The sequence below is a fragment of the Halichoerus grypus genome, chromosome 1, assembly GCF_964656455.1.
Source record: "Halichoerus grypus chromosome 1, mHalGry1.hap1.1, whole genome shotgun sequence".
Lineage (NCBI taxonomy): Eukaryota > Metazoa > Chordata > Mammalia > Carnivora > Phocidae > Halichoerus > Halichoerus grypus.
Genome location: NC_135712.1, coordinates 205,498,997 through 205,526,664, shown reverse-complemented (window position 1 = coordinate 205,526,664; position 27,668 = coordinate 205,498,997). Strand labels below are relative to the sequence as shown.

General features: G+C 57.0%; 1 protein-coding gene across 10 annotated transcripts in view; it reads right to left on the bottom strand.

Moving 5' to 3' along the window:
• Positions 1 to 27,668, bottom strand: part of BRD4 (bromodomain containing 4) — an 89,954-nt gene that overhangs the window by 1,669 nt on the left and 60,617 nt on the right. For 8 of the 10 annotated variants that reach the window (XM_036089133.2, XM_036089131.2, XM_078054352.1 and 5 more), the window contains 14 exons: positions 26,361 to 26,650; positions 25,311 to 25,673; positions 24,087 to 24,215; positions 18,733 to 18,942; positions 17,628 to 17,827; positions 16,976 to 17,271; positions 15,783 to 15,893; positions 6,164 to 6,216; positions 5,670 to 6,051; positions 4,476 to 5,063; positions 1,126 to 1,500; positions 876 to 1,006; positions 535 to 740; positions 204 to 441 (listed from right to left, as the gene is read on the bottom strand). In XM_036089133.2, coding sequence (XP_035945026.2) covers positions 204 to 441; positions 535 to 740; positions 876 to 1,006; positions 1,126 to 1,500; positions 4,476 to 5,063; positions 5,670 to 6,051; positions 6,164 to 6,216; positions 15,783 to 15,893; positions 16,976 to 17,271; positions 17,628 to 17,827; positions 18,733 to 18,942; positions 24,087 to 24,215; positions 25,311 to 25,673; positions 26,361 to 26,650 — 3,572 coding nt within the window. The remainder of the gene's footprint in view (positions 1 to 203; positions 442 to 534; positions 741 to 875; positions 1,007 to 1,125; positions 1,501 to 4,475; positions 5,064 to 5,669; positions 6,052 to 6,163; positions 6,217 to 15,782; positions 15,894 to 16,975; positions 17,272 to 17,627; positions 17,828 to 18,732; positions 18,943 to 24,086; positions 24,216 to 25,310; positions 25,674 to 26,360; positions 26,651 to 27,668) is intronic. The other 2 variants (XM_036089135.2, XM_036089134.2) reach the window with 2 other exon arrangements.

The following is a 27,668-nucleotide window of genomic DNA, read 5'->3' as shown; positions in this document are numbered from 1 at the left end:
CGGGGCCCACACCCAGGAACCTCCCAACACTGATTGTGTGAGCCTGAGCCACCTGTGAGAGCCCGAGGCCAGCACAGTGCAGGCCAGCGGGAGCCCCCCGCCCACCCCGCCTCTCAGAGAGTGACTGCCTTCACCCTGAGGTTCCCGGTCCCCTTTCCAAGCCCCTCCAACGCTGGACCCCCACCCAGAGGTCCCCGACTCACCGCCTCCCGGCGCCTCCGCTCCTGCTCCCGCTTTCGGGCCAACTCCCTCTGCTGGTCCAGCATGGACTGGGGCTGGGAGCTCTGGGCCTGGGGGGCGGCGGCAGCGGCCACGGCGGCGGCCTGCTGCTGCTGCTGCTGCTGCTGCTCCTGCCGCTGCTGCTGCTGCTGCTCCTGGCGGCGCCGCGCCTCCTCGTGGGCCCGCCGGGCCTGCTCCAGCGCATCCTCATCCTCTCGGCTCCTGGGCGCGGCAGAGCAGGGCAGAGCTGCCGGTCAGCACAGGGGGCAGGGGGGCGGCCCCAGGGGCCCCAGGCTGCCCGCGACCCCAGCCCACCTCATGCGCTCCTGCCGAAGCCGCTCCTTCTCCTTCTCGGCGTGCTCGGCCTGCGCCTTCAGGGCCTTCTCGCGCTCCTCCTTCTCCCTGGCTGCTCGGCGGAACTGCTCGAAGCTGTCGCTCGAGGACTTGGCTGTGGAGGACGGGGTGGTGGGATGCTTCTGCACCAAGCTAGCCCAAGAGCCCATGTTCTTGATTTTCAAGTCCTGCCAGGCAGAGAAACCACAGGGTGGGTGGGGAGTCGGGCTGCACCGAGAAGCCCACAGCCTGAGGGCACCCCCACCCCGTCCCCCCAAGGTGCCTCCCTGGCATGGGGACACTTGTGGACTCACTGTTCCTACCTTTTTGGGTGCAACTGGCGTCTTCGGCTCTTGTTTCTGTTTGTCCTTGTCGGGGGCCCCTGGTGGGGGTGCGTTCTGCTCAGGGGGCCGGATCACAGGCCTCCCGACGTCCACAGGCTTCATCTCAGGCCCTGGAACACAAACTGCTGTGGGCCTGGGCCGGGGCCCATTCCCCCCTGCCCCCAAGCCCAGCAGGGCGGAGTCAACCAGCCCACAGAAAGCTCCCGTCCAGTGCACTGAGGGCACTCACGTTGGGGCAGGTGAACGGGTGCCTTGATGCTCTCTGGGTGTTTAGGGGGTTCTGGCCGCAGTGAGGGGCTGAAAGGCTCGCTGCGAATGATGGGTGAGTGGATCTTCTCCTCCTTCACCACCACCAGGGGCTGGGGCTGGACCACAGAGGCCGCACGCAGCTCCTGGGACGGCACAGGCACAGTGGCCGGTGAGGCAGGTGGGTGCCTCTGGCACCGGCCCGCACCTGGCCCTGAGGGCTGTGGCCCAGCCCTGCCCTTTACCTGCTTCTTAGGCTGAACGTTTTGCTGGGGTGGCGACTGGTGGGTTAGGCTCTGGAACGGTGGCATCTGGGGGGAATGTATCATAAGCGGGGAGGGGGCTTCGCGGAGGTGACCTAGGAGAGGGGACAAGGAGCATGTGAGCAGAACTCGTGTGGACACCACTGGCCTGGGCCCAGCCAGGTGACCCCCTAAGCTGGGGGGAGACCCACACTGGCTGAGCCCCAAGCACATCAGGCCCCTAGCTCAGTGTACAGAAGGGCTTCATGGAGCCATGAGCTCAGTCCTAGCATCTGATGCCCCTGTGTGTCAGAATCATTGGGAATCTTTGAGAAGAGCAGATCCTGACATAGTTGATCACAGGTAAGGTCTGGGCCTGAGTACTTTTTAAAAGTTCTCCAAATGGCTCCATGGCATAGCCTAGGTTAAATATAAGGGACATCAACAGGACGCCTGGGTGGCTCAGTGGGTTAAGCATCTACCTTCGACTCAGGTCATGAGCTCAGGGTCCTGATACCCTTTTTTTTTTTTTTTTTAAAGATTTTATTTATTTATTTGACAGACAGAGAGAGCACAAAGCAGGGGGAGTGGCAGGCAGAGGGAGAAGCAGGCTCCCTGATGAGCAAGGAGCCCGATGCAGGACTCGATCCCAGGACCCAGATCATGACCTGACCCAAAGGCAGAAGCCCAACCCACTGAGCCACCCAGGTGTCCCATAAAAAAATAAACTTAAAAAAAAAAAAAAGGGACATCAATAACCTTACGACCTTACAGAACAGACAGCCTGAGCTCCCAGCTGTCCATATATATGGCTTAACCTGCCTGCATGGATGAACACTTTGGGACTAGGACCGGATCCCCAGGAGACCCTCCCCACACAACTCAGCCTGCAAGCCCCACACAAGGGGGATGCTGGAACTAGCCTGCACCACGGCAGAGTCGGTAGAACATGTTCTCGGCTTGTGGTTCTTACAGGAATTGGGCCAGCCCACCCACCTTCCTCAAACCAAAGGCGGGTGGGTGGGAGAGTGGAGATTCAGGGAACCACAAGGTCCAAGTACCTGGCACAAGGCAGGAGCCTGTAAAGCGCCATCAAAGCACTTAAGTCTGACACCTCAGCTTCACCGGTGAGAAAACAGCTTTAGGTCACAGTCACCAAGTTCTGCCTTTGACTCCTCTACCTGCTCTAGCATGGAAACACCCTCCTGCTTGAATCCCTGACATGTCTTGGCCAGCTCCAGCATGGGACAAGCCACACTTGTCCACAAAACAAAGCCACCTCTCTGCAGTACACTTGCTCCTGGTCCTGCCTTGTGCCTCACAATGAATAACCTAACCCAAGCTCTGCATACAGGCCCTTCCACTGACCTCCCCCAGGCCAGATTCCAGCTGCCATGTGCCCGCAGAGATACCCACACCTCTGGCCCTCCACCAGCCCCCTGGGCCCAGCACAGACCACAATGCCTCATGTATGGTTGGACCCTCCCTGCCCATCTCTCTGAAGCCAGAACTTGCTCCTAACCCCAGAGAGGCAAAACAGCTGCTCAGAGACAACATGGTGGTGAAGGCCAGCCCACACCTCCACCTTGGTCCCCAGCCCCATGTGGCTGGTTTCGCCAGCCTTGGTGTTGGGGGCCCCAGTCCAGGCCTAGGGATCTGCAGGCACACGACTGTGACAGTCTCTCATCTGGGATGGCTCCCTCAGCAGCACCTGCCGAGGCTTGACCTGGGTGGTGGCAGGCAGATGCTTGGATCTATGACTTGTAGGTATCACCTGCCTGCCATGGCTTCATCCACCAGCAGCTGGAGGGGAGGCCCAGGGGCTCAGGGGTGCAAGCCGGCCAGGTGCCCTGCCCAGGGATGCACCTCCTTGGGACTCCAACTTGGCCTCTGGCCCGAAGTCCCCAGCTGCGCTCCAACCCACGTTGCTCCCTGTGACCCACCCCAGGCCACAGGAGCTCAGGGGAGGTGGGCCTGGGGACTCAGAGCATAGGATGTCAGAGAGAACTTGCCCACTGCAAGAACTAGCTCTACTGAAGGCATCTCATCTCCTGCTCATCACTGCCCCCCACAGGGAAGCCTGGCCTTCCTTAAGGGTGAAAACAGGCACAGCCGCACAGCTGCGGGGACCAGGACCAGCACCAGCCTTTCGCAGGGACGACAGCCGGCTGTTCTCGGCTCAGGGAGTCCAACCATCACCTGGCACCTGGCAGCTTCTGTAGGTGTCGGAGCAGTCGCAGCCTAAGCTCAACAGCCTTGCTGTTCAATCTGCAGGCGGCACCTGCACTCCCTAGCCAGGCTACGTGGTCTGCGCTGCCAAGTCCAGGGGCCTTAACCCCGACCCTCATGTGCCACCACGCCATGAGGCACTGCCTGGAACAATTCCCTTGCCGAGGCTGGCCAGCACATTTTGGTCACAGACACTTAGAAAACAAGTGCCAGGAAAAGCGAGAGGGCGTGGCCTGATCAACACTGTCGACAGAAAAAGGACAGCCTGGATCAGTGTGCAGATAGGAAGCAGGAACAGGAAACGGCTGCCGGGTACAGCGTTAGCCTGATTCTCTCTCACGAGGTCCTGACTCCCACCAGGTGAGCCTCGCTGAGAGCAGAGCACCTATTCCTACAGGTTTCCGAGCAGCCCCCAGCTGCCCAGGCCTGCCCCTAGCTCTGCCTGGACCTCACTCCGCACTGTTAAATTAGCTCTGGCTCACCCTCTGATCTCCTCCTTCAGGAAGCCTGCCCTGACTTCCAGAAATGGATCAGGTGCCTCCCCGGGCTCCTGGCTTCCCCACCTAGCAGGATCACGATGCACTGTAATGCTCTTAACTGTGAGTTCCAAGAGAAGGGCCAGTGGGGACCTTGTTCCCAGTCATCGGGTTGCAAGCCAAGACAGACCCCAGGTAAAAACGCTACATGAAGCACCAACGCCCCCTTTCAGCCACCTCTGCAAACCAACCCAGAACCTTTAAAGTGGGGCTCTGAGCCCACCTCAGCCTGAAGCACGAGCTGACCGACCAGTCTGGCTTCCCAAAGACCAACTTCTGGGCCCAGCACCAGCCTACCCAGAGCCCAGGGGCAAAAGCCAACTTACCAGTTGAATAGGGGTCCGACTTGTGGTGCCGGGGTGAAGGGTGATGCTGGATGACCTGCTGAGGCTTGGCGGGCTGTGGTGGCGGCGGCTGCTGGCCGGGGGGCGGGTGTGGGGGCTGCTGGCCCGGGGGTGGCGGGGGCTGCTGGATGTGGGTAGGGAACTGCATGGGCTGCATGTGCACGGGCCGTGGGGGGGGCTGGTGCTGCTGCTGGGGCGGCGGCTGTGGCTGGGGGGGCGGGGGCGGGGGCTGCTGCTGTAGCTGCTGCTGCACTGAGGGGTGGGGCGGGGGGGGCAGGGGGGGTGGGGGCTGGGACTGCACCTTCACGGAAGGGAGTAGTGGTGTGGGGGGCTGCACCTTCTGCAGCTGCTGCAGGTAGAGCTGCATCTGCATGGAGGTGAGGGGCGGGGCGGGCGGCTCTTCGTCCTCCTGCAACAGCACTTGGGGGGGCTGAGCCATGGGGGGCTGTGGGAGAAGGGGTGGCTGGGCCAGGGCCGGCGACACGGCCGGGGGCCGGGCAGGCTTGGGGGGCAGGGCGGCGGCTCGGTTGCTGGGCCGCGATGGCTGCTGGGGCAGCGCGTTGTGCAAAGCTGGAAGGACACGAGCGCATGGCAGTGAGGCTCACAGCTTCTGCACCCCGTGGCCCCAGCCCAGCTTCTCTGCTCCACTGGTTTCCCTCCAACTAGTCACCTCTCTCCACCCTCCTGGGCTTCCCACAAACTCCAGGATAAGAACAGTTTCTAGAGCGGTCTACAGGACTGGGCTCACCACCACCATTCTGCCCTGCGCTCTGCACCCGACCTTCCTCCCTTCCTTTCAGCTGCTCCCTATTTTCACACTTCCCCTTCAGGTCTCAGAGGAGGCCTTCCCTGAATCCCCCAGGTGTGTGTGTGTGTGTGTGTGTGTGTCCCAGCACCTCTGTCCTCAACTGGGAGCTGGGGCGGTGGCGGGCCGCACACATATCTTCTTTCCACCTCACACAATGCTTGGCCCAGCAGAAGAAACGAGTCCGTATCTTCCATGGGGAGGCACTAACCATGCAGAGCCTGTGCCTCGGTGGCTCGTGATTTCCTTAACAGCTCACTCGGGAGAGCCACCAACCTCCCCTTGGAGGCAAGACAACTACAGCTGAGGCGGGGGTCCCACAGGTCGCCCAGGGAGCCTCCCAACCCTCGGCGGCTGTGGCTGCAGCTCACCTGGAGGAGAGACCACCGAGTGCTGGTTGAGATGAGGTGGAGTGCTGTGCTCGGGCGGCTGGGGCAGGTGGGGGGGCAGCTCAGGCTGCGGCAGGTGCAGGATGGGCTGGGTGAAGTGGCCGATGGGGTCGAAGACGCTGCCTGGGAGCTGGGGCTCCAGGACGGGCACCTGGGCAGCGATGAAGGGCGGAGGCGAGGACTTCATCGTGGGGGCCGCCTGTGGCGGCATGGAGGGCGGGGGCGGCGGGGGTGGGGGCTGCTGCTGCTGTGGAGGAGGAGGAGGAGGAGGTGGAGGCGGCGGGGGCTGCTGGGGAGGCGGCGGGGGCTGCTGGGGCCCGGGGGCCGGGGCCTGCTGCATCTGCTGGTGGTGGTGGTGATGGTGCTGCAGACAGACAGGCTGACGTCAGGCAGGCGGCACACGCCTGGGTACCCTCAGGGCCCACGAGGGCAGGCGGCCGCTGCTCGCCTGCTGGAGGACACCCGAGACCACGTACCTTCTTCTGCTCCCTCCCGGGGTGCCCCTTCTTTTTTGACTTCGGAGCCATCTCTGCAGAGGGAAAGAGAAGGTGGTGAGGCTCTGGGGGAGAGGACTGTGAGCTGGCCTCCGAGGCAGAGCAAGGAGAAAACAGAGGGTCAGTTCAGGAAGAGGGCCAGTGACGGTGAGGGAGGGTAGGTGGGTTCTGTCTGGGATGGGAGTCGGTCACGGGAAAGGGAAAGACGTGTGGGGTGTTACCTACCCATTTGCCTGCCGCTTTTCCTAGTGGGAACCATATCTGAAAAGCCTCCCTGACAATTTCCAGACCGTCAGCTGGCTCCATTAAAGGATGACACCCAGGTACACCGGGAGCTGAGCTACGGACACCTCCCTGCCCGTGTCTCCCCCTACTTGCTGATCAGACGCCACTATGGTGACCCAAGTGTCTGTACCCCAACCTGCTTTGCTTTGGAACAATTGTGACATTAGAAACCATCACATCCATTTGATGGATTAGCCAAGTGAGACTCAGAGAGACTAAGGGACTGGCCCCGTGTCACACAGCTACAGTAACAACATGGTGGCCTCCAACTGCATTGCCCTCCATGCTGGCTCCTCCCCAGCGTCCCAGGGGAAGCAGAGATGCACAACTGGGGGAGAGCGTGCACGGAGGTGTCGGCCCATGCCTGGCCGCGGAGTGAGCACTTTAGGGGAGGGTGGGAGGGAAGCAAACAGGCTGGCCTCCCGGGAATGACCAGGAGGAAACAGGGAAGGTGCTCACTACCACTGGCCAGCAAAGAGAGGCCACCAACCAGCACTCCCTTCCTCATGGGAGACCGGCCTCAGAGACGTCCCCGTGCTGGGACACAGCCAATGTGCTGCAGGGCCTCTCCCTGCTGTGTGTCCCCGGATACCTCAGGGGCCGACGGCTGGTTGCTGCTGTTGTGTGGACTCGTCCAGGGTGGGCCTGCCCCTGCGAGGAACGTGCGGGAGCCAGTGCACACACCCACCTCTGCACCCACTCCACAGATTTATGCTAAGGATCCTTCGACAGCCGTTTGCCCCTCACCAATAATCGCTGGTGTGCAAACCCCAGAGAGGGAGAGGAGAACCAGTCAGTAGTACTCGTGGGCTAGGAAATGATGAAGTCACCAACCAGGTGGGAGGTGGGACCCATGGTGCCTTTCGAGTTCCTGTCACCAAGAGACACCTCATGGCTTTGCCTGGCATCCCCTAAGCTCCTTGCCAGGGTGCTGGCTCTTGCTGGTGTTGGAGGACAACATGCTTTGCTACCTCCACTCGCAGCTGCTTCATGGAGGGCCGTGCTAAGCTTCTGGAAGGTGCACGGCCACAGGGTACAGCGCGCTACCAAATGGGATGAGAAGGGACCTCGTGCCCTGCGAGAGCTCACCACTCCATGCAAGAGACAAGACAGTGTGACACAGACCTCAGCAGCTAGACACAGGTCCTTACACAAACGGCAGCAACCAGGGACATCTGGAACACGGGAACCATATGCCCAGCCTCAAACCTGGACACTGGAGATGCCAGGATACAGAGTTCAGGGCTCTTTGGGTCACAGCAGGAAACCAGGTGAGAGGAACACTCTTGTGGATGGGACATACAAAAGGGGACAGTTTGAGTGACTTGCAGGATTAGGGCCACGAGGCTGGCAGCTGCGGGGTAAAGGAGGCACACTGAACTAGAGAGGTGGGAGGCCCAGGACCAAAGGAACCCTACACGCGCTAGGGGAAAGCATGGTATACAGAGGCCACTGAGCTGAAGGGAGCAGGAGGAAGGGGCTGAGGGTCCCTCCAGGATGAGCACCTCTCCCAGCAGATTCCAGTAACATGCACTGAAGCTCGAGGGAGGCTGGAACAGCTGCTCACACTGGGCAGGCCTTTGGGAGGCTGGGGGATCAGAAACTGGGGTAAGAAAGGGGCCAATGGGTAAAGTCTGACCAAGAGAAGACAGCGTATTGTGGGGAGAGGGCTGGGGTGGCCTGTCATCTCATGGCCCCAGGGGAAGCACTGTTTTTTCCACCATAAAGGAGGGATGGTGGCTCTGAGCCTTCACTATCTCCCCCCAGCGGGTGAGTAGAGAGGCCCACAGGAGCACTCATGAGGACAAAATGCAGTGGGGTCCCAGGAGTTCCAAACAGCGGGTCTTGGCTGCCTTGGGAAGTGTCCCAGGTCCAGGTCTCCGTGAGGAAGTGCTGGTGGGGAGGGGGCAGGCCTAGAGTGGGAGAACCAGTGGGAGGTGTACAGAGGACCTCCAGGACCAGAGGACACTAAAGGGGCCGGCGGCAGGGACCAAGGGCTGCTGGAGCCTGCTTGGGACAGCTGCATCTGGCTCACATGGCCTGAGCCTCCTGTCCGAGTTACTGGTAGGAAGACAAGACAGGAAGTGCACAGCTTCACAACACACCAGCCCCAAGACACCCCACACAAAACTCTCTAAAAAGGGTTACATGAAGATGGCCTCGAGTACTGTGTGATCTTTATTCCATGAAAATCTTGAACTCAACACAAATTTCATCTTTACATAGGATGGTAATTGTACAAAGAATTAAAACGTTTTTTTTTTTTTGTAAAATCTGATTAAAACACTGATTCCTCCCACCCCCCACCCCCACTCAAGGGAAGGAGACAGGATTGAGGGTAAGGGCAGGGTAGAGGCACAGAGCCCAACTCAATTCAACTGACTGGGGAGCCTCGGCACTAGCAGAGGCCCAGGCCACCCACCCCTTCTACAGCAACTCCTCAGGCCCCGCGTAGGCCGGCTGGTGTGTCAAGGCCCAGTTGGCATTTCCCCTGCCCTCACACAGGAGGCTGCCAGTAAGGAGTGGGTACTGCTCTCTATGCTCTATTCCTGGGGCACTGGGCACAGGTGACAGCTTGAGTCTCAAGATCAAGTTCTCTGACAGATGGAAGCCCCACGGGCAAGGAGGCCAGGATCCACAGACAGAAAGGGTGCGAAGACCCTGCAGGAGAGCTGGCCTGTGGCTAGAGCTGGTATGCACCAGTGTGGGAAGGGGCGGGGCGGGGCAGCACACAGGCCGACAATGTGGGAATCCAGGCTGCCATTTGTTCCAAGACGGCAGAATCTTCCCAGAAAGACAATGCCAACAGCTTCCCAACTGTCCTGTGGGAATCTCCGGGCATGAAGCCCCCTGGCTCCAGCCAGGCCGAGCTGCACTGGGAACACATCAGGCACAGGCCAAAGGGCAGCTCAAAATAGTCTGTTTGGCAAATGGAGCTTGACTGGAAATCGACTGGCCAGAGGATCAGGGAGCAGCCTAGGAACTTGCAAGCATCACTGCAGGGCCCTGGAGGCTCTGGAGGGGCTGGATCTAGAACACAAAGCCCAGAGGAAGGATCCCAGGGTTTCCGCACAGGAGGTGGCCAGTGCCCAAGGGCCTGCTGATGGTGAACTACACCTCCTCAAACTTGCTTCCAGCTCCAGAAGGCAGGCGCCAAGATGCCAGGAAACTGCTATAGGCCTTGAAGAAGTACACACAAACTACATTTTAAAAAGGAAGGAAAAAAAAAAAGCACTCCCTGAAACACAGATGCTGTTCCTTAGGGGACTTTTCATCAGGCAGTTTTCTGCTGAAATGCTGGATTCATGACCAAAAAAGGGCCGATATTTATTTTTAGAGCAAAAAATCCTATTCAGTGCCTCTCAGAGGCCTTGGATGATGTGGTCACCCTGGACTGCCCCACCCCCGGAGGCTCTCATTATTCTAGGGCACTGAAGAATGGGAGGGTGTTGGCAACACCCCTCAGAGATGTGCACGGAGCAGGCCCCGAGGGCTCGGATGGCCTCACGATGGACTGGTCCAGTGCTCTGGATCTGAGAGCCCTTTCTCGTCCACTAGCCCAGTGCCTCACCCCACTGGGGACAGGAATCCTGGACTCCAGGGGCTAGGTCAGCTGCCTGCATGGCTGTTTCTCCTCGAGTGCCCCTCAGCAGCGACCTTCCTAATCACTGCAGCCTGCTTCTAATTACTTAGTGGGGGGGCGGGGGGGGGGACGACAGGGAGGCAGCCCAAGAGGTACTTTCCCCTCTTGTGACTTTAGGCAAAGAGGCCAAAAAAGTTGGGAAAATGCCCAACAGGCAACAATGGGGACAATGAAAACAGAAGGAAGACTCCTGGGGCCTGGGAGTCAGCTGTAGCTGGTGGCAGCCTCCAGCTGACGGGGCCTCACAAGCCACCAGAGAGAGGGCATGCGGAGGGACAGCCCCGCGAGCCTGCAGGCCCAACTAGGCTTGCCCCTAAGGCCCCTGTCCCTCACGGGGGAAAACTCTAGATATTAAGAGTGTTCTTCCTTAGACTGAATGAGACCTTCCCTGGGCTAACGTCATTTTAAGGTCCAGGAGGAAAGCAGTTAGGATCCAGACAAAGAGGGAGGGATGAAGAGAGAAAACATACTTGTGATGGGGCCTTGCACACGGAGCAGCACCACGTTATGTGTGTGCAGGGGAGATTGTCATCACCCACTGGGAGGTGCCACCTGCCCAGAAGACCCCAGATGACCAGGGAGGCTGGGCAGGACAGCCAGGCAGTCTTTACACAGGAGGCCTGGGGGGCCAGCCAAGCAGGCAGCCTTCCCGGAGGCGGGACTAGGCGTGTACTGCTGGACATGACTAATCCACCCCAGGGGACACGCCCAGGGCTCTGAGGAATTCCATAACTTGATGGAGTCCTGTCCCTTTCACAGAAGAAAATGGACTTAAGCTATAGCTTGCTGGGAAGGAATCTGGAACTGAAGACCGTTTTATTAAGAGTCCGTGTCCAATGATTAGGCAGGACCTACATAGAGGGAGAGAGAAACCAGTGTGAGAGAAATGGTGTGGAATGTACCGTTCAAGTCACAAGAACAGAAGAACCACAGACCGAGCCAGCCTCCTGTGCCCTGCCCGCTTGACAGGGCACGAGAGAACGGCGCCGGAGTCTAGGAGCCCTGCCCCCTGCCTGGCCAGCCACGGGCAGCGACGGACCCACCTTCCCTTTACAAGGGGCAACAGTCCCTGCACACATGGACGTCTCCAAAACCACCCAGAGCCCTGTTTATGCTTCTACACAGAACAGCTGCTTCCAGTAACAAGTTCCATGTGCACCGTGAGCGCAGGCCGGCATTCCCTTTATTGAAGGTCTTTGAATGTGAGAGGCGCCCTTGCCTGCCCTACTTGCCATCATTCCTGAAGACCAGCCAGGTGTGCCACACCCATCAGGCACCCCCGACTCTAAGCTTGTCCCCTCTGGATCTGCTTTTCTGCACACTGTCTACCTCACGGAGGTGATGCCAGCCCTTCCTCAGGGCCTGGGCAGAGATAAGAAAATCCTCCAGAAAGGGGCTCTAGAGTGCAGGACCTCTAGCAAACAGCCTCGTTTCTGCATTCCTACAAACCCCAAGAAACAACCACCACCACCACCAAATAAATAACCACACACACACACACAAAAAACAAAAACAAAAAACAGAAAACAAATATAAAACACCCAAATTATAAAAAGAGGAAGCAATTATACACACTGTCAAGGAGGTGGGGGGGGGATAAAATGAAAACAGGCTGAGGAGTAAAGCTGTCCTTCTTTTCCCAGGGCATCGAGTGTGTTTCCCCTTGACCGGAGAGGGGCGTGGGGCACGTTCCCACTCACACAGCAGAGCGGATGCCTCTGTTGGAGTCACGGATGCAACTGACACCACACTCCCATGGTCTTCAAGTGTGCGCGTGGGAAAAACCCACCCACCGGCCAGCCTATCGTTCAGGGCACATTCCACAAGGCTCACCCTCGCCCATGAAGCCTCAGAGTCCCTCCAGCTGCGACCCTTGCGTGGGTGTAGGAGGGGTCACCTGACAGTACAGGCAGACCAGCTACAGTCCCATCCTCCAGGTCTTTTCCTATCCCCACCCCACCCCCACCCTTACCAGGGGCCTCTCCCTTTTCCCAAAAGCAAACGTCATACCCTTGGAGCGGGCAGCAGCAGGCCCCAAGATGGGACTGGAACCCAGTCCCTCAAAGACCCCAGGGGTCGGAAGCTGAGGCTGGTTCTCTGGGAAGAACGCCCCATGGCCTCTGTCTGCACTTTCCGGCTCAAATCTTTCCAAAACATCAAGCATTCCTTTTTCCCCTGGAGCTATTAAGAAACACCCACATGCTCCAATCCTGGGAAAAGGAAACAAGGAGACTAAAATAGCTGGAGTGTGCTCCCACTGCAACTAGAAGACCAGGCCCAAATCCAAGAGCATTGCCCCACACCTCCCCGAACCCGTCCCAGCCCAGGTAGCTGGGGTAGGAGGATGTGCTCCTAAGAGGGACATGAGCTGTGTGTCCACCCTGCCCAGAAAGACTTGTGGATGGCATGTGGAAAGAGTCCATCATCAGCAATGTGACTGGGTGGAAGACTGGAAAAAAGAGTCCTAGGACATCCCTCCTGGCCCCATGAGCCAGGCAGACATGATCCCAGCACGGGTGACAGGGAGGCCACAGCTCTGCCCATAGCCCACCTGGGATGGCCATGGAAAAGGAGCATTTGTATCCCCTATCCTGTCCCAGTACTGAACCCTGAAGCAGATTCAGTCATGAGCCAGAACTGCAGCTCAACAAAAGACCACAACCCAAGTAATAGCTGGGTTTGGAGGATGTGGCGGGACTGGCCAACAGCGTGCTTCTGGGCAGGCAGGCGGGCAGGCGGTGGGGAGGGGGGGGCGCAGGAGGCAGACAGGACACAGGGTGGCCTGGGAACGGAGCTAGGAAAGTCCAACCCACCTCCCCATCCCCCGATTCCCATCTGTGGGGGCACCCCCTCCCTGAACTAAAGCTTGGCCCCACAGATCTGCCCCGTGCCTTGAGCAGCCCACAGCATCCTTATCTATGGAGAGTGGCCAACAGGGGTCTATGCAACCCCCCCACCCCATCAAGCCCCAATTTCGTGCCTCTGTTTGGTTTCTTTTGGTGATTCATGTCTCGGGCCCTGTCAGCAGAAATGACCCTTAGTACAAGTGACAAAAATAGGCCCTTTCAGGAATTTCGGCTCTGGTCCAAATGGAAACACAAGAACAAGGAGGGCAAAACAATTAAGCCCCAAAGGACCAAAGGAAATACCTTCAGCGCCCCCCACCCTGCCCTAGCCCCACTAACTGGTCACAGAAATTGGGGCTGCCTAGCTCCAGGGACCCAGCCTGAGCAGCTGCTGGAGGAGCTGCCCTGGAAGTGCGTGCGGTTTCCTGTGTGGGATGGGGTGGGGGATGGCTGCATTGAGTGGTGCAGGGGTGCAAGCTCCCACTTTGGAGCTGACAGTGTCTGAGCCCCAGGGCACAAACCCACAGGGTGGAAGCGCCCAGTCGACCCACAACAGAGCTCTCCAGTGCACACAGATGAAAAAGGAAAAGCCAGAACTTAGAAGACAAATGGGAGCCTCCCAAGACGAGGTAGGGAGGATGCCTGGAAAGAGGGATGAGCCGGAAGCAGCCCAGCAAGCCACGGGGGCCGAACTGCTGGAGCCTGGGAGCCTGAAGGCCGGCGGCTCGGAGACTGTAAATCTCACCCTCCTTCCCGCCCAGACAGCTGTTCCCAGGACTCTCAGATTACTTGTTGCACAATCTTTCCATTTCTTTCAAAGGGGGAACAAAAAGGGAAAAAAATAACCTCAGCAGTCAAGAGCTGCCGGAGACGCCGTCACAGCTACCCCACAGCACACGGCAGGAGGTGGGTGCAGGGCACTCAGGAGCCCAGGAGAACTTCCTCCAGCAAACACGCCCCAAAGAAGAGCTCGGGGATCAGGGACAAAGGCCACAGTTATAGACTCGCAATCAGGACCTGACGGTCGGGTGCCACGTCGGGGCAGTCTGCCCTTGGCCAAACACTGTTTTAAGAATCAGGTCTCCTGCCAATTCCAACCTCTGGAGTTTTCTTTTGGTCACTCAGATCCTTAGGAGAAAAGGCTGTGAAACCCCTAGTAGGAGCAGCCTGCTAGGAACCGCAGAAGTGCAAAAGCCCAGAGCAAAAGGCAAACCCGAGAGGTGGCTGGCACCGAAAGTGAGAAGTCAGTGGCCACCAGGAATGCTAATTGGGCCCAAGAATATGGCCATTCATCCTACTGAGTGCAGTGGGCCCTGGCTTGGGGCCAGCCCTTCCTGGCAGGCATGGGGTGTGGCGCCCCCTGCTGGTTGATAGATTAAAAAGCCACGGGGGGGGGGGCTTGCTGCTTAGGAAGAAAAGGACAAAAGATGGAGACAGGAGGGCAGCAAACTGCCAGCAATCTCTGCATACACTGGAGCTCAATAAATACAGAATATAGCTTAATCAGTCTCATTTGAGCCCATTGGAAATGAGGTAGTCCACAGAACGGAGTCCTGTAGAAGCCCTTAGCCCATCCCAAGGCAAGCCTCCAACCCACTAGGAAAGTCTGGTACCCTTTACCATAAAAGCGGAGAGGAAGAGTGAGAAGGCCCAGAAGCCCTCCCACCTCCACTGCCCCAAACAGAGGCAGGCTGAGCCCACACAAGGACCTGTGTGAGCACACGCCTTGGAGTGGGATCACCGAGCGGCTGTGAGCAATCCTCACACTTCCTTGGCACGATCAGATCACATTATGTTCATGAACTGATTAAGTGGGGTTTACTGTTTATCTCCAGTAAGAATAAAATGCCAGAGAGGGGACATATCTATAAAAGAAAACACCAGGGGTCTTTGTTGCCCAAACACGTTTCCCACTGTGCATACGCGTACCACAGGCTGCCTCTGGAGGGGCATGCCGAAGGCCCCAGAGCTGGCTCTCTGGTGGTCTGCAGATTGTCTGCTCAGCTGATGGAGCTAGACCTGCCCAGGGGCAACCACGCGCACCCAGACACACATGGCCAGCTCCACCTCACAGTACAGGCTGGTTGCCAGGCTTCTTCTTCTCTAGCCTCTCCTCCTGGCCAGTGGGAGCACCTGCCTGCTCCCTGAGAGCAACCAGGAAAGCACACATCTGGAGGAAAAGCTCCTCTCCCTATCACCATGCAGCTCTCAGCATCTCCGCCTGCCCTCACTTGCTCCCATCCTCCCCCCCACACTGAAGCTGCTGCTCAGGTGGGTGGTGGGCTCTGCCAGGGCACCAGGGGGCACACGCGCAGGCCCATGAAACATGGAGAGAGAACTGTTAGAGGCTGTAGGACACACTGGTCCAAATGCGTGCACAGTTAGGAGTAGCCAATGCAGCTGTGAGCACTCTGGGGAGAACAGCAATGCCCTGAGCCTGGGTGACAGCAGAGCTGAGAGCAGACTGCCCCACACCTGCAAAAGCACATCACCTGAAACAGCCATGCTGCATGCGACTGTGACATCGGGAAGACCGTAAGACTGGGCAGGGTCACCCTAAGGTCAATGCCACCACCTGGGCCCCAACACCCAAAGTCCTCACCAGCCCCCCCCACCAAACACCCCACAGTGTCAATACCCTCAGCAACTTCTCCTCAGGGTACAGGGTCACCCACTGCCCCAGGGAGAGGGTTACCATGGCAGCCCTCTAAGATGGGAGGGCCCAGAAAGTTCTTAGGACCACCATCTCTGGTCTCTAGCAGCCTGGACACATGACTAAGCCCGACACAGGCAGGAATGCGACGAGATAGGAAGGAAGATGCCTAACCTGTCTCAGAGTCTTCGCTGTCAGAGGAGCTGGACTCGCTGGTGCTCTCCGACTCCGAAGATGAGAAGCCCTTCATCTTGGAGGAGCCAGCAATCACATCAACTTTCTCAGCTGTAAGAAAGCAACAGAGACTGAGTCACGCAGGGCCCCGACCTAGGAGGCTGCCACTGGCCAAGGGCACACCCCAACAGCGTGCAAGAATGGCCAGCAGGGAGTCGGTGCCTTGTGAGCCAGAGGGCTGCTGCTAAGAGGCCCTGCCAGTCCCACATTTCCCAGTGGTAAGCTGCCAGCCTACTGCACGTCAGCCAAAACTTGGCTTAATACCAGAATTTCAAAGCCCCTCCGACCCCACAGAATACCCTGTGCTGGGTTCCTCAAAGAGTACAAGACAAGGCAGGAGGGGATTCCCTAACACGAGGAACTGCCGGGCTGGGGCTCCCGCAGCTACTTCTCGGGCAGTGGGTGAAGGGGACCTAAAGGGGACATGACAGGAGAGACAAAGCAAGACATGAAAGAGCCCCAAGAGTCTCCCAGCACCACGGCATGTAGACCGAGGGCAGAATGTCACTGTGTAGTGCCCCAGGGAGGGGCCTGAGAACCCCAGGAGGCAGTCCAGGCTGGGCGAGAGGCTACGCATCACACGCTGACGTGGATCCTAAGTCCTACTGGTCTCAAGACTAAAGCTGTGAGCTAAGACAAGGCATTTCTAACAGGAAAGAGCTGCTTGGCAGACTGCGTGGGGGGGGGGGGGCGATGTGGAACTAGAGAAGAACAGCAGGCAGCGACAATGCTGACCCACCACCTCTCCTCCTGGCCCCTGCTCCCCACCCCCACGCCTGTTACAAAGAGGCGGTGGCAGGGTGGGAGTGGCTGGCTTTGGGGGAGGCTCAGTGGCAAGAGTGAGAGCAGCGCTGCTCGGAGCAGGGCTGAGGCCGCTGAGGTGCAGGCAGGCCCCAGATGGGTACCAGCCAGGAGACCGAGAATGGCACACCCAAAGCCCAGGGTTGACTGCGATGTCACCACCGCCCAGAGGCTTCTTTGCCTAGGACACAGCTTTTATAATTGGAAAAACAGCCTGCACAGGGAGAGGGCCATGTCTGGAAGGCAAAGTGAACTGCGGATGGGATGGCCAGGACTGAGAACCACCCTGCCCGGGGGGGGGGGGGGGGGGGGGGGGCGCGTGCCAAGGGCACCTTGAGGTTTCCTTTTCTTCCGCAAACAAGAGGTTACATAGCGCTCCAGTTCTCGCAGGGTGGACGGCTTCAGAGTCTCAAAGTCGATCTCGATCTCATCAGGGTTGGAGTTCTTGAGGGAGGGCTCCCGAGACTGGATGATGTGCACCACACGGCCCAGCTTCTCGCCAGGGAGCTTGTTGATGTCCAGGCTGAGTTGCCGCTTCTCCTCATACGACATGGGCTTGCACTTGTCCTCCTCCTCTGACTCGTACGCAGGAGGGGGCTTGCTCTTCATGGGCGCTGGCTCCTTCTTGCTATGAAGGGGCGATGCAGACACTGTGAGGAACGAGTGTCCTGGGAAAGCCAGGCACCCATTCCTCCATTTGGGGCTTGGTGGATGGCTTCCACACCCCCACCCAGATGGCCTTCAAGGGAAATGGGGGAGGCTGGCAAGCCCTTATTGGGAGCACCCACTGCAGACAGACTGCAAACCATGCTCTGTCCTCGCCTTCCACTCCATGCTCCCTATCCCCCCTCCCTTCCCAAACACAGTGGGCACCAAAGATCCATACCAGAGGAAAGGGCACAGATGCAGCCTCCCTACCCATCATGGCGGGCAGGGGTCGTCCCCCCTACCCCCCCACCCCGGGCAGACTGGGGAGGCACCGACCTCACATTGCTGTTGCTGCTGTTATTTTTCTTGGTCTTTTTGGGAGGAAGTTCCTTGGCTTTGCTCTTCTTATTCTCCTCCACTTCCTCTTTCTTTTTGTGCTTTTCCTTTTTCTTTTCTTTTTTGTCTTTCTCCTTTTTCTTTGGTTTGTTCTGCTGGGGCTGGGAGAGGGCTGCAAGCTGCTCGTGCACGGCTTTGAGCTGTGGAGCAGACAGGCAAGACACACACACCCATCATCCTAGTCTGTGTGTGGACCCCCAGGCGTCAGGGGGCAGGGGAGGAGGGAAGCACAGGGAGGGGGCTTGGCCCTCAGCCTTGTGACCTGTTGCCTCACCAGATTTTCGAAGTGCCCATGCCCACCCGGGCCACAGACTCGGATCCGAGGGTGGCCAGTGTCCTTCCTTGCTAGAGGAGCTGCCCAAGCTGGCAGACACTGAGCTCCACGGCCATCCAGGAGCAGGGTCCCTAGGAGGCTGGGTACTAAGGCCCTGATGGCTGGCTTGTAGGGCCCCAGGAGAGATAGATATGCTGGCTCAGGCTCCTCCTTCCAGATACTGGAAGATCTAGAAGCCTCACCTCTGCCCACAGAACAGCCACATCTCCCCAACAAAACATCCACGTATGTACAATTGACTCTTTAGGTTTTAACTGTGTAGGTCAACTTACATGTAGTTTTTTTTTTTTCCCCACTCAATACAGTACTATAAGTGTGTCTTCTATTGCTTACAATTTTTTTTTCACTTTATTAACAACTTACTTCATTGTTAAGAATATAGTACATAATGTGTGTAACCTATAAAACATACATTAATTGACTATGTTATAGGTAAGGCTTCGAAGGTCAAGAGTAGATTATCGGTTAAATTTTCTGGGGGAGTAGATTTTCAGCTGCACAGGAGGCCAGCACCCCGAAACCCCACACTGCTCAAGGGTCAGCTCTGTGTTTACAACGCACGTGCACCTGGCACAGGTGGACCAGCGGGAATTCTGCTCCTGCGGAACTCGGAACTGGAACTCTGCATGCCATGGTGACCCCTGGAGAGACTGCCCGGTCCGTGGATGCTGGGATGCTGGGGACCGGGCACGGGGCTGTGGGCACCCTCACCTGCTCCTGGAGCTCTGCCAGCCGCTGGGCTCGCTCCTCTTCAGAGTCATCGGTGGAGCTGTCACTGTCGGAGGAGCTGTCACTGCTGCTGTCGCTGGACGAGGGTGGGGCCACCACTTTGGTGGGGGGTGGCACCGCCGGGGAGGACACGGCCACCACAGGCTCCTCTGGCTCATCTGGCATCTTGGCAAAGCGCATCTCGAACACATCCTGGTGGGGGAGAAGCCGTGCCCGTGAGGGCTCCCAGGTGCCCGGGCATGTGTGGCAGGGGGCTGCCTGGGCTGTGGCTCAGCATCACCACAGCCTCCCTGGCTGCCGGGATTGACTCAAGAGAAAGCAAGCAGGAGGGTCAAAGAGGGCTGGGCTGATGGTGACCCCCCCAACCCTGCCCACTAAGGCAAGGGGTGGGCCAAGGCCCCATGCCAGCTCTTCCAACACTCCTCACAAATTCACTTTGAAAAGAAATATGTTCCTGCCACGGCCTGGCACCCACTCCCCAGGAGATACAGCCCAGGTATGTACATGTGACCCAGGTCACAGGAGGCCACTGGCCCACTGAGGATGTCTGCTTAGGGACTGAAGATAGATGGCAGGTCAAGGGAAGGACCCACAAAGAGTGCCCTAAGGCTCTCGTCAGGTCAGTGCTTACTCAGCACTTCCTGAGGGAGCCTTCTGGATGCCAGGGCCGGGCACCAAGAAACAGCAGTGAACAGAACAGGAGCCTCTGCCCACCTCAGGTTCACACTCCTACAGGAGGTGGGTGCATTCTGCAGTTTTAGAGAGCATTCCAGGCAAAGGAAACAGCACGTGCAAAGGCCCAGCCCTGCAGTAAATGTGCCTGGCACAGAGCCCATGGCCAGTGAGGCAACTGAGCCTCTGCTACAGTGGGCACATGTCTGCATCTGCCTCCCCACTCCTCAGATCACCTCTGGGGCATGTAACCGAGCAAAGCCATGCCACTGGCTGAGGTATCTCCAGGGCATGCCCGGCAAGGTGCGAGAGGTATAGGCTGCTGCACGGAGGCAGAGGGCAGGTTAGAGGAGTGCGCCTGATGTGTCTGGATCCCACCAAGGGAGGAGGGTGGCAGGCACAGCCAAGTACTCAGTGTTGCTGAGAGATGAGCCTTTACCAGGTGGGAGCTGCCTCGTGCCCCCTATCTGCGCACCCAGCCTCTCCTGCCAGCTGCCAGACAGCACTACCCTTGCCACAAGGACATCCCTACTCCTCCCCAACAGGCTGTGGCTATTGTGGAAATGGAGGCGGGGGGGGGGGGCGCAGGACTCACCCTGAGGCCTCTTTCCACTCCCAGGGTACTCTAGGGCCCTGCCATCCCAAGACCATAAACAGCGAAGAGCGCAAGATAGAAGGCCAGGTGGGCTGGCTGGGAAAGCACCACAGGGCCTGCAAGCTGGGGCTTCTGGCTTCCTGGCCATGCCCAGCTGCAAGACCTGTCCTCCTCCCATCTGCTCTGGCCCCAGTGGGGGACATCCTGGGAAATGTACTTGGGCCTGAGTGCCAGTGAGCCAGAGGCTACTGCAGAAGAACCTTCCCAAGTAGCTGAGATAGGCTGGCACCTGCTGGGGCCTGTTGTATGGTAATAGTTGTAAAGTGCTGTAAGTGTTAAGGTGGAAACAGAAAGGGGGTGGTAGAGAGCCTGTGGGAAACCTGAAAGCTAAGGATGAGCAGGAGACATGACGCCAAGAGCTACAGAGATCCAGCAAGGATGGCTCTAAGAAGAGAAAGGTGTGACTCATGAATCCAGGTGCTCATTCTGGTGGCCAGGTGGAGAATGGGTGGAAAGGGTGTGGGGCCAGGCAAGAGGATGCCCAAACCAAATGAGATGCACCTAGGTTGAAGGTCTTGTGAGGGAGGACAGTGATGGCGAGGAACAGTGAATACCAACAACCAGCATTCTCTAGGGGGACAGGGGCTCAGCCTCCCACACTAGGACTGGCAGTGCCTCCAGGTGGACCCAGCTCTTCCACCTATGCCATCACCTCCACCCACACTGCAACTCTAAGCATCAATCAGCAAAGCACACTGTTTCAGAGCATGCGTCTCCTCTTGCTAGAATGTTCACTGGTCACCTACTTTGGGCTACATCAGATTCATGGGGAAGCACACCCCCCACCCCCTCTAGTTAAAGCAGCTGCTGGAGCGCCGAGAAGTCAAGCATGGCCGAGTATGGATATGGCTGTGGGGCGTGGCCATACCTGGGCATACCAGGGCCCAGAGGATGGGGGTGGTGGTGGGGAATAGAATGCAGGCAGTGGCAGGCCACTAGGTGCCAGGTGCTGGAGATGCAGCCATGAGTGGACACACAGACACACACATTTACACACACCTCAAAAGCTTCCTGCCTCTGGGATCTAATGCAGGATATCCCAATGCAATTTTCATTTTTCCTTGCTGTAAAAATAATTGCATACCACCTTGAATTTGCACTTTTTCTTGAAAAAGAACTCTGGTAATCTACATGGGTACCAAATTTCCTAAATGACTCCTCACTTCATGACAGAGTACAGGACAGTACCACCAGCAGCTCTGCCTACCAGGTAGGCTGGCAGGCCTTAGCCCAAGCCACCCTTGGGCTGAGGAAACCCTGAACCCAGACACTCCTGGCTGTCTTTGTGACCATGGCTGCCAGGTGGTGGGATGTGAGTTTTCTAAATGCCTGGACTTCAGAGACCAGAAGAGGAAAACACAGTGGATCCTTTTCCATATAACTTTTCGGGTAAATCCCAGTCCTTGGGCATAGTCAACTTAAGAGGAGGCAGGTCTAATACCTTCTAAAAAGGCAAACAAGGACTGGAACTTTGTTGCTCCTCCCTCATTCTGGACAATCTAGCCATCTAAACCATGCTCATCCAGGAAAGCTTAGAGAGGAAGAGGAAAGAGCTTGAAATGCCACAAGCACAGCAACTACCTTCCAGACAAGAAGCCCTCCACATCGACTCTGCACCTGAAGCAGATACCTCCACCTGCCTCGTGGCAATGGAGAAGTGACACTGTTTTCAGTAACACTGCAACCCACCCTGAGGTGGGCAAAGCAGGCTAGGGGCAGAGGCAGCCCTGTACCAAATGGCTCACCCAGGCACTGCCCCTGCCTGAAATGGACCCTCTTTCAGGGCAAGGACCTCACCTAGTCCAGCCTGGTATCTGGAACAAAAATGTTTAGAAAGAGGCTACTGTGTGGAAAATAGCTCAGTGCTCTTGCTATGGGTAAACCCCATGTTTGGGCTATGTTCATGCCACTCACAGGAGAGAAATGAAGAAAAACCAAAACCAAAACACTTAAAACAGGCAGAGAAATTAGAGAATGTTAGACTCTATTAGAGGATTCTTTCTCTTTTCTGTTCTTTTTACAGTAAAGTAGCTCAGAATAGCAATCTTCGTGCTGACAGAGAACTTGTTCTGGTTTAGCTGTTTGCAGGAGGGCAAGTAAAGGGTATGTGTATTAATTTGGGTAAAAGTACCCCCCTTTCCCAGTCCTCACGAGAGGGGGTTGGAAACACAGATCAGAGAGCACCACTGCCACCTGGTGGCCATGTATGAGAATTGCCATAAAATTATAAAGTCTGAGCTCCTTTAAGAATGAGAAATGCAGAAGAACCACAGTGAAAGGGCAGCTTTGTGAAGAAATCAGAGAGCACCAAATTAAAAGCCACCCCCCCCCCAAAAAAAACCTCAGCAAAAATAAGACCAAAAAACAAACAGGAGAAACTGTAAGAACGTTGGAGGCTGAGTGTGCCATTTAAATAACAACAGCCAGGTTCACATTAGCAGTAAGTTTTTTTAAATCTACCCTAAGAGCTTCAGGACACGTCCTTTGAACCAAAGGCGGCCCAAAACCCAGACCAGGGGCCAAGTGAAGAACAGGAGAGTCCACGCTTTGGCTCCAGCGTGAGGAGGTAGGAGATACTCTGATAGTGGGTCTGGGACAATGTGTGGCGCTACCAGAACTAGGAGGCAGATGAGCAACAGGACTCAGGCGGCCTCTGAGCAGAACAGACCCACAGACTGCCAAAGGCAAGTCCTCACTTCGGCTCTGGAAGCACTCCACAGATGGCTAGGAAAGCCAGGTGTGAGGAACCACCCCCCCCAACCCACCCCCCACCCAGCCACCAGGTTCGGGAGTGGGACAGGAGATGTGCAAATTGGCACTGGGCTCCAACCAGACTGCCTGTCCCTTGTGATATGACAGGTGACCCAGCCCAGGGCCTGCTCTGAGAGCAGAAGCAACCCAGGGTCTTGGGGGGAAAAGGCCAGAAATGTTTATATGTGTAATTCTAAAAAAAAAAAACCAAAAACATTATAAAAGTACTATAGACTTTGTTCTCCATATTTTTAAGTTTTTTGTGGTTTTTTTGTTTGTTTTAAATCTCTACACCCAATGAAGGGCTTAAACTCATGACCCTAAGATCAAGAGTGGCAGGCTCCACCGACTGAGCCAGGCAGGTGCCCCAATTCTCCATAATTTTTAACCCCTAATTTTTTTTTTTAAAGATTTTATTTATTTGACAGAGAGACACAGTGAGAGAGGGAACACAAGCAGGGGGAGTGGGAGAGGGAGAAGCAGGCTTCCCGCTGAGCAGGGAGCCCGATGCGGGGCTCCATCCCAGGACGCTGGGATCATGACCTAAGCCGAAGGCAGACGCTTAATGACTGAGCCACCCAGGCGCCCCAACCCCTAATCTTTCTACCCAAAGACAACCACTACTGAAATTTGAGTACATTTTTCCTTCTTTAAATAAAGCAAAGTGAAGTTAGTTCATATATTATGTGGTCACCTGCCCGCCTCCCACCCACCCACACTTGCTTGACAGTGTGCACCGCCCAGATCAACCTGAAGGGGCCACAATCCCCAACGGAATCCATGAGGGAGATGTGGCCTCACAGAATGCCTAGAAGCAACTACCCAGAAGCTAGAAGGCAAAAGATTTCAAGGCTCTGGTGAACAAATGCCCACAGGCAAACAGTTACTTCAGCTCACAACTGTGTCAAAATATCTGCTTTACAACAGCGTCATCCACCAACGTGAGACAGGTCTGTTTTGGAGAACAGACTGGGCCATCCACAGCACATGCACTCTTCTTGGCCAATGGCAACCAAACGCAGTTACTGGGCAGGGGGCTTTCAGTGGGATCCCCCAGAACAAAACCCCAAATACCCAAGACCCAAACTAACCACTCTCCTTTAATTATAATGAAATAATTTCAATGTAAAATGGCACGTTATCCTGACTTGAGCCCATCTTCAAAACAACACAGCATCATACCAAAGAGGCCTGGCCCACCCAGGACCCCAGCCTGCCTACCACAGATGTTGTGCTCAGAGCTTCCCCAGCACCTCACCTGGAGCTTGCGGGCCATGGCCACCACCTCATGGTCAGGAGGGTTGTACTTGTAGCAGTTGGAGAACATCAATCGGACATCAGCACCAAATTCCTGAGCATCACGGTACTCACGGGCCTCCAGTTTAGACTGAAAAGACAAGACAGGTCCTTGTTGGTTATGCCTGCCCCTGCTCCAATGGGGATGTGACAGCCAGGAGGGCTGCCTGTAGGAACAAGTTGGCTTCTCAGTGGAACAGAGGAGAGGTCATCATCACCTTAGTTCTTCTCAAGAACTTGTCAAGTGGACAAGGAGACACTCAAAAGCAAGTCTCAGGGCCGGGAAATACCCTGCTACCATGCCAAACCCACCCACTCTGGTCACTGTGATGGGCTATGGGGCAAGAGGACACAGAATAAACAGAGGCAGAGCTTAAGCCAGACTGTAAAGAGAGGGATGGGACCAGTTCTGACCTGACATACACTTGTCTTGGTGACACAGGGCAAGACACTGGTCAAAAGGAACACCAGTGGGGGCCTCTGGGTGGTGCAGTTGGTTAAGCGTCCAACTCTTGGTTTCACCATAGGTCATGAGATCAAGCCCCAAGTTGGGCTCCACGCTCAGGGCGGAGGCTACTAAAGTTTCCTTCTCCCCCTCTCCCCCCTCTCCTTCTGCCCCTCCCCACACTTGCTCACGTGCTCTCTCTAAAATGAATAAATCTTAAAAAAAAGGGGGGGGGTACACAAGCACTGTCCCATGTCTGGGCAGGCTTACTCCAGTCCCAAACAAAAATGCAACGCAGCTTAAAATAAACATAATCGAAAGGCCTCAAAATACTACAATGAAAATGCCAGCACTGTGTGCCTCCTACTGAGATGTGACATCAAGGCCCTCTGAATGACAGAGCCTAGCAAAGTCACCAACCTTCAACCTGTCCTGGAGCATCTACTGTGCAAGGTGCCTGTGGCTAGTGGGGCCCAAGACCACAGAGGGCTTGTCCCTAGATGAGGGGGCAGCAGTGCTATCTGAGAAGAAAATGCCCAAGCACGTGGTCTTGGAGGTTGTCCCCATGATTCCCAGCAGGGGGCGCTGGGCTTCTTTGAGCTGGTGAGAAAAGAAGCTACTAGGGCACAGTTCACCAGAGCCCAAGGCCTGGGCCCTCCTCTTGGACTAGCCTAGGAGGTTCTGACCTTCTTTGTCCCAGGAAGCCCCAGCCCCAGCTCTGGGGAGGGGGCATCTGCTCACCTTGATTGTGCTCATGTCCATGGGGTGCTTGATGATGTCACAGTAGTCGTGCAGACCCAGCGCCTCCACATCCACGGGCTTGTAGAACGGCCAGGCATAGGCTGCGTGCTTCTTGGCAAACATCTCCTTGAGAATACCACTGCAGCACTTCAGCTGCTCCGAGACCTTGCTGCTCTTATCCGGCACAGGGTGCTGCTGTGAGTCGGGCACATCCTTTTTGGGGGGCTTCACAGGCCGGCTACTCTCCCGCCGGGGGCCCAGCTTGGTGGTCTTAGGCTCCGGGGGTAGTGATGGTGGTTCATGAATGGGGTCGATGGTGGTGGGGGTGGTGGTATCCGCTTTCCTCTTAACTCCCTTCTTTGTCTGCCGAGAGCACACGTGCAACAAGCGCGGTCAGAGGTGGCGGCTGGCACAGCTGGCCCCCAGGTCACTCCTGAAGCTAGGTCCTTTCTAGGGTTCCAACATTCTCGGGGATGGGGCTCAAACGTAACTCCACGTGTGAAGACCGAGGCAAGGAAAGACCCTGTCCCACCATCTGCTCTGCAGCTGGGACAGGACCCCCGCCCGTGGCAGGAGGAAGCACACACCCGAGTGCAGGAATCTGCTCACTGGAGCTCAAAGAAACCTCCGGAAGCAGCTTCCTACTTAATGTCAGGGAAGTCGCTCAGAGGCAAGCCTCATCACACCGGCCCCCCACGGGAGGCATGTTTTAGAAACTATTTAGGCAGCATCTGCAAATACGCACAGTCTACATGAGAAATACGGGAGAGATCAGCAAGCCCCTGGAAGGTGGGTCTCAACTATGGAATCTGTGGGCCAGCAGGGCAGCAGGTTCTAGGCCGTGACGTAAACACTGCACAATCCCCCTGGAAAACACCCACAAGTGCCTCAAGAGCCAGGCCAGGCTCTGCATGAAGCACTGGCAGGGACAACTGACTGTCTCCTGCCAGCCTCATTGCTACGGAGCAGAAGATGAGAGGGGGTGCTAGCTGAGGTGGTAGGAGCCCGCCAGCGGCTGGGCCGGGCCACACACACGCACAGGATGCTCACCTTCACAGGCTGTGGGGTGGCCGCGATGATGGGCGGGTGGCTCTGCACAGGCTGGGGGTTTGGCGCGGGTGGGGGTGGTGGCTGCGGGGGCACCGGTGGGGGTGTCTGCAGTGGCTGGGGAGGCACCACTGTCATGACGGGGGTCTGGACGATGAGATCGGGGGTGACGGCGGGGAAGGGGTGAGGTGTGGCCTGCACGGGTGGAGGGTTCTGCTGGGGGGTCTGGGTCTGCGGAGGAGTCGATGCCTGCGTTGTGTTTGGTACCGTAGAGACGCCAGGTTTTGCCGTCCCTATCAATCATAAAAGGGACAGGTGGTTAGATGCCGAGCCCAACACATGCTGGCTGACCTTACGGGGACGCTGTCACATGTGGTGAGCACACATCTGCGTGGGCATGGCACACACTGTCACAGTAACTACTCGCCTTAGAGACAGAACAACCTGAACACCCCAGACCTTGGCCAAATTGGTCCACCTGCCCTCGGGTTCTCTGAGAGCAGCGGCACGCTGCATTCCACACTTCCTGAGGCGTCCTGGCTTCAAGTCCCAAATCGGGCACAAAGATGCCTTCATGAGAATGGAGGCCTGGGCCAAAGGAGCAGGAAACACACGCTGAGAGTTAGCACCAGGACGGTAGCTGGAGAGCGGAAAAATGTTCCTTGGCACTTCTGGACAGAGCTGTCCTCATTCCCAGAAGCTCTGCCTTCTGAGTAAGCAATTCTGGCAGGGGGCCGGCATCGGCAGCCCTGGCCAAGGTTTCTGGAAATTGGCAAGCTTCCACCTCCCTGAGCCACAGGAGGAGGCTGGACGGCTGCTGCCCTTTGTGACCAGCTCAGACTGCCTCCTTGCAGCTGTGCGGGTGAGCCCAAACACACAACACCCCGCGTCTGTCCCATGTGCAGACCAAACTCCTGGTCCCAGGCTACTTCTGGTCCCAGGACTCCTGGATGTTAAGGATACAGGACACCTCTTGGCAGGGTCCACGGCTAAGGCGTGACTGTCAGGACTACCTCTCCTTGGCTACCCCTCAACACTGCCTGGGATCCAGCCAACCCCCTTTGCTCCCGTGAAGCCACCACTTCTGAGCAGGGTGGGAAGCTAGGTGAAAGCCCTCTCTGTAGAGAAGCAAACAACTCACAGCATGGGCCACCTCAGCACAGAGCTGAGGATGGCAAGATGCAGAAGGCAGCTGTTAGAGCTTTTCCTAGACAGAAACATTTCATTGTTTCCCCTCCCTCCCCACCAGCTGGCCTTTGGAATCCTGTGTCAGCCTAAGAGACAGGGGCAAGGAGTGGAGGGCTTCACTTC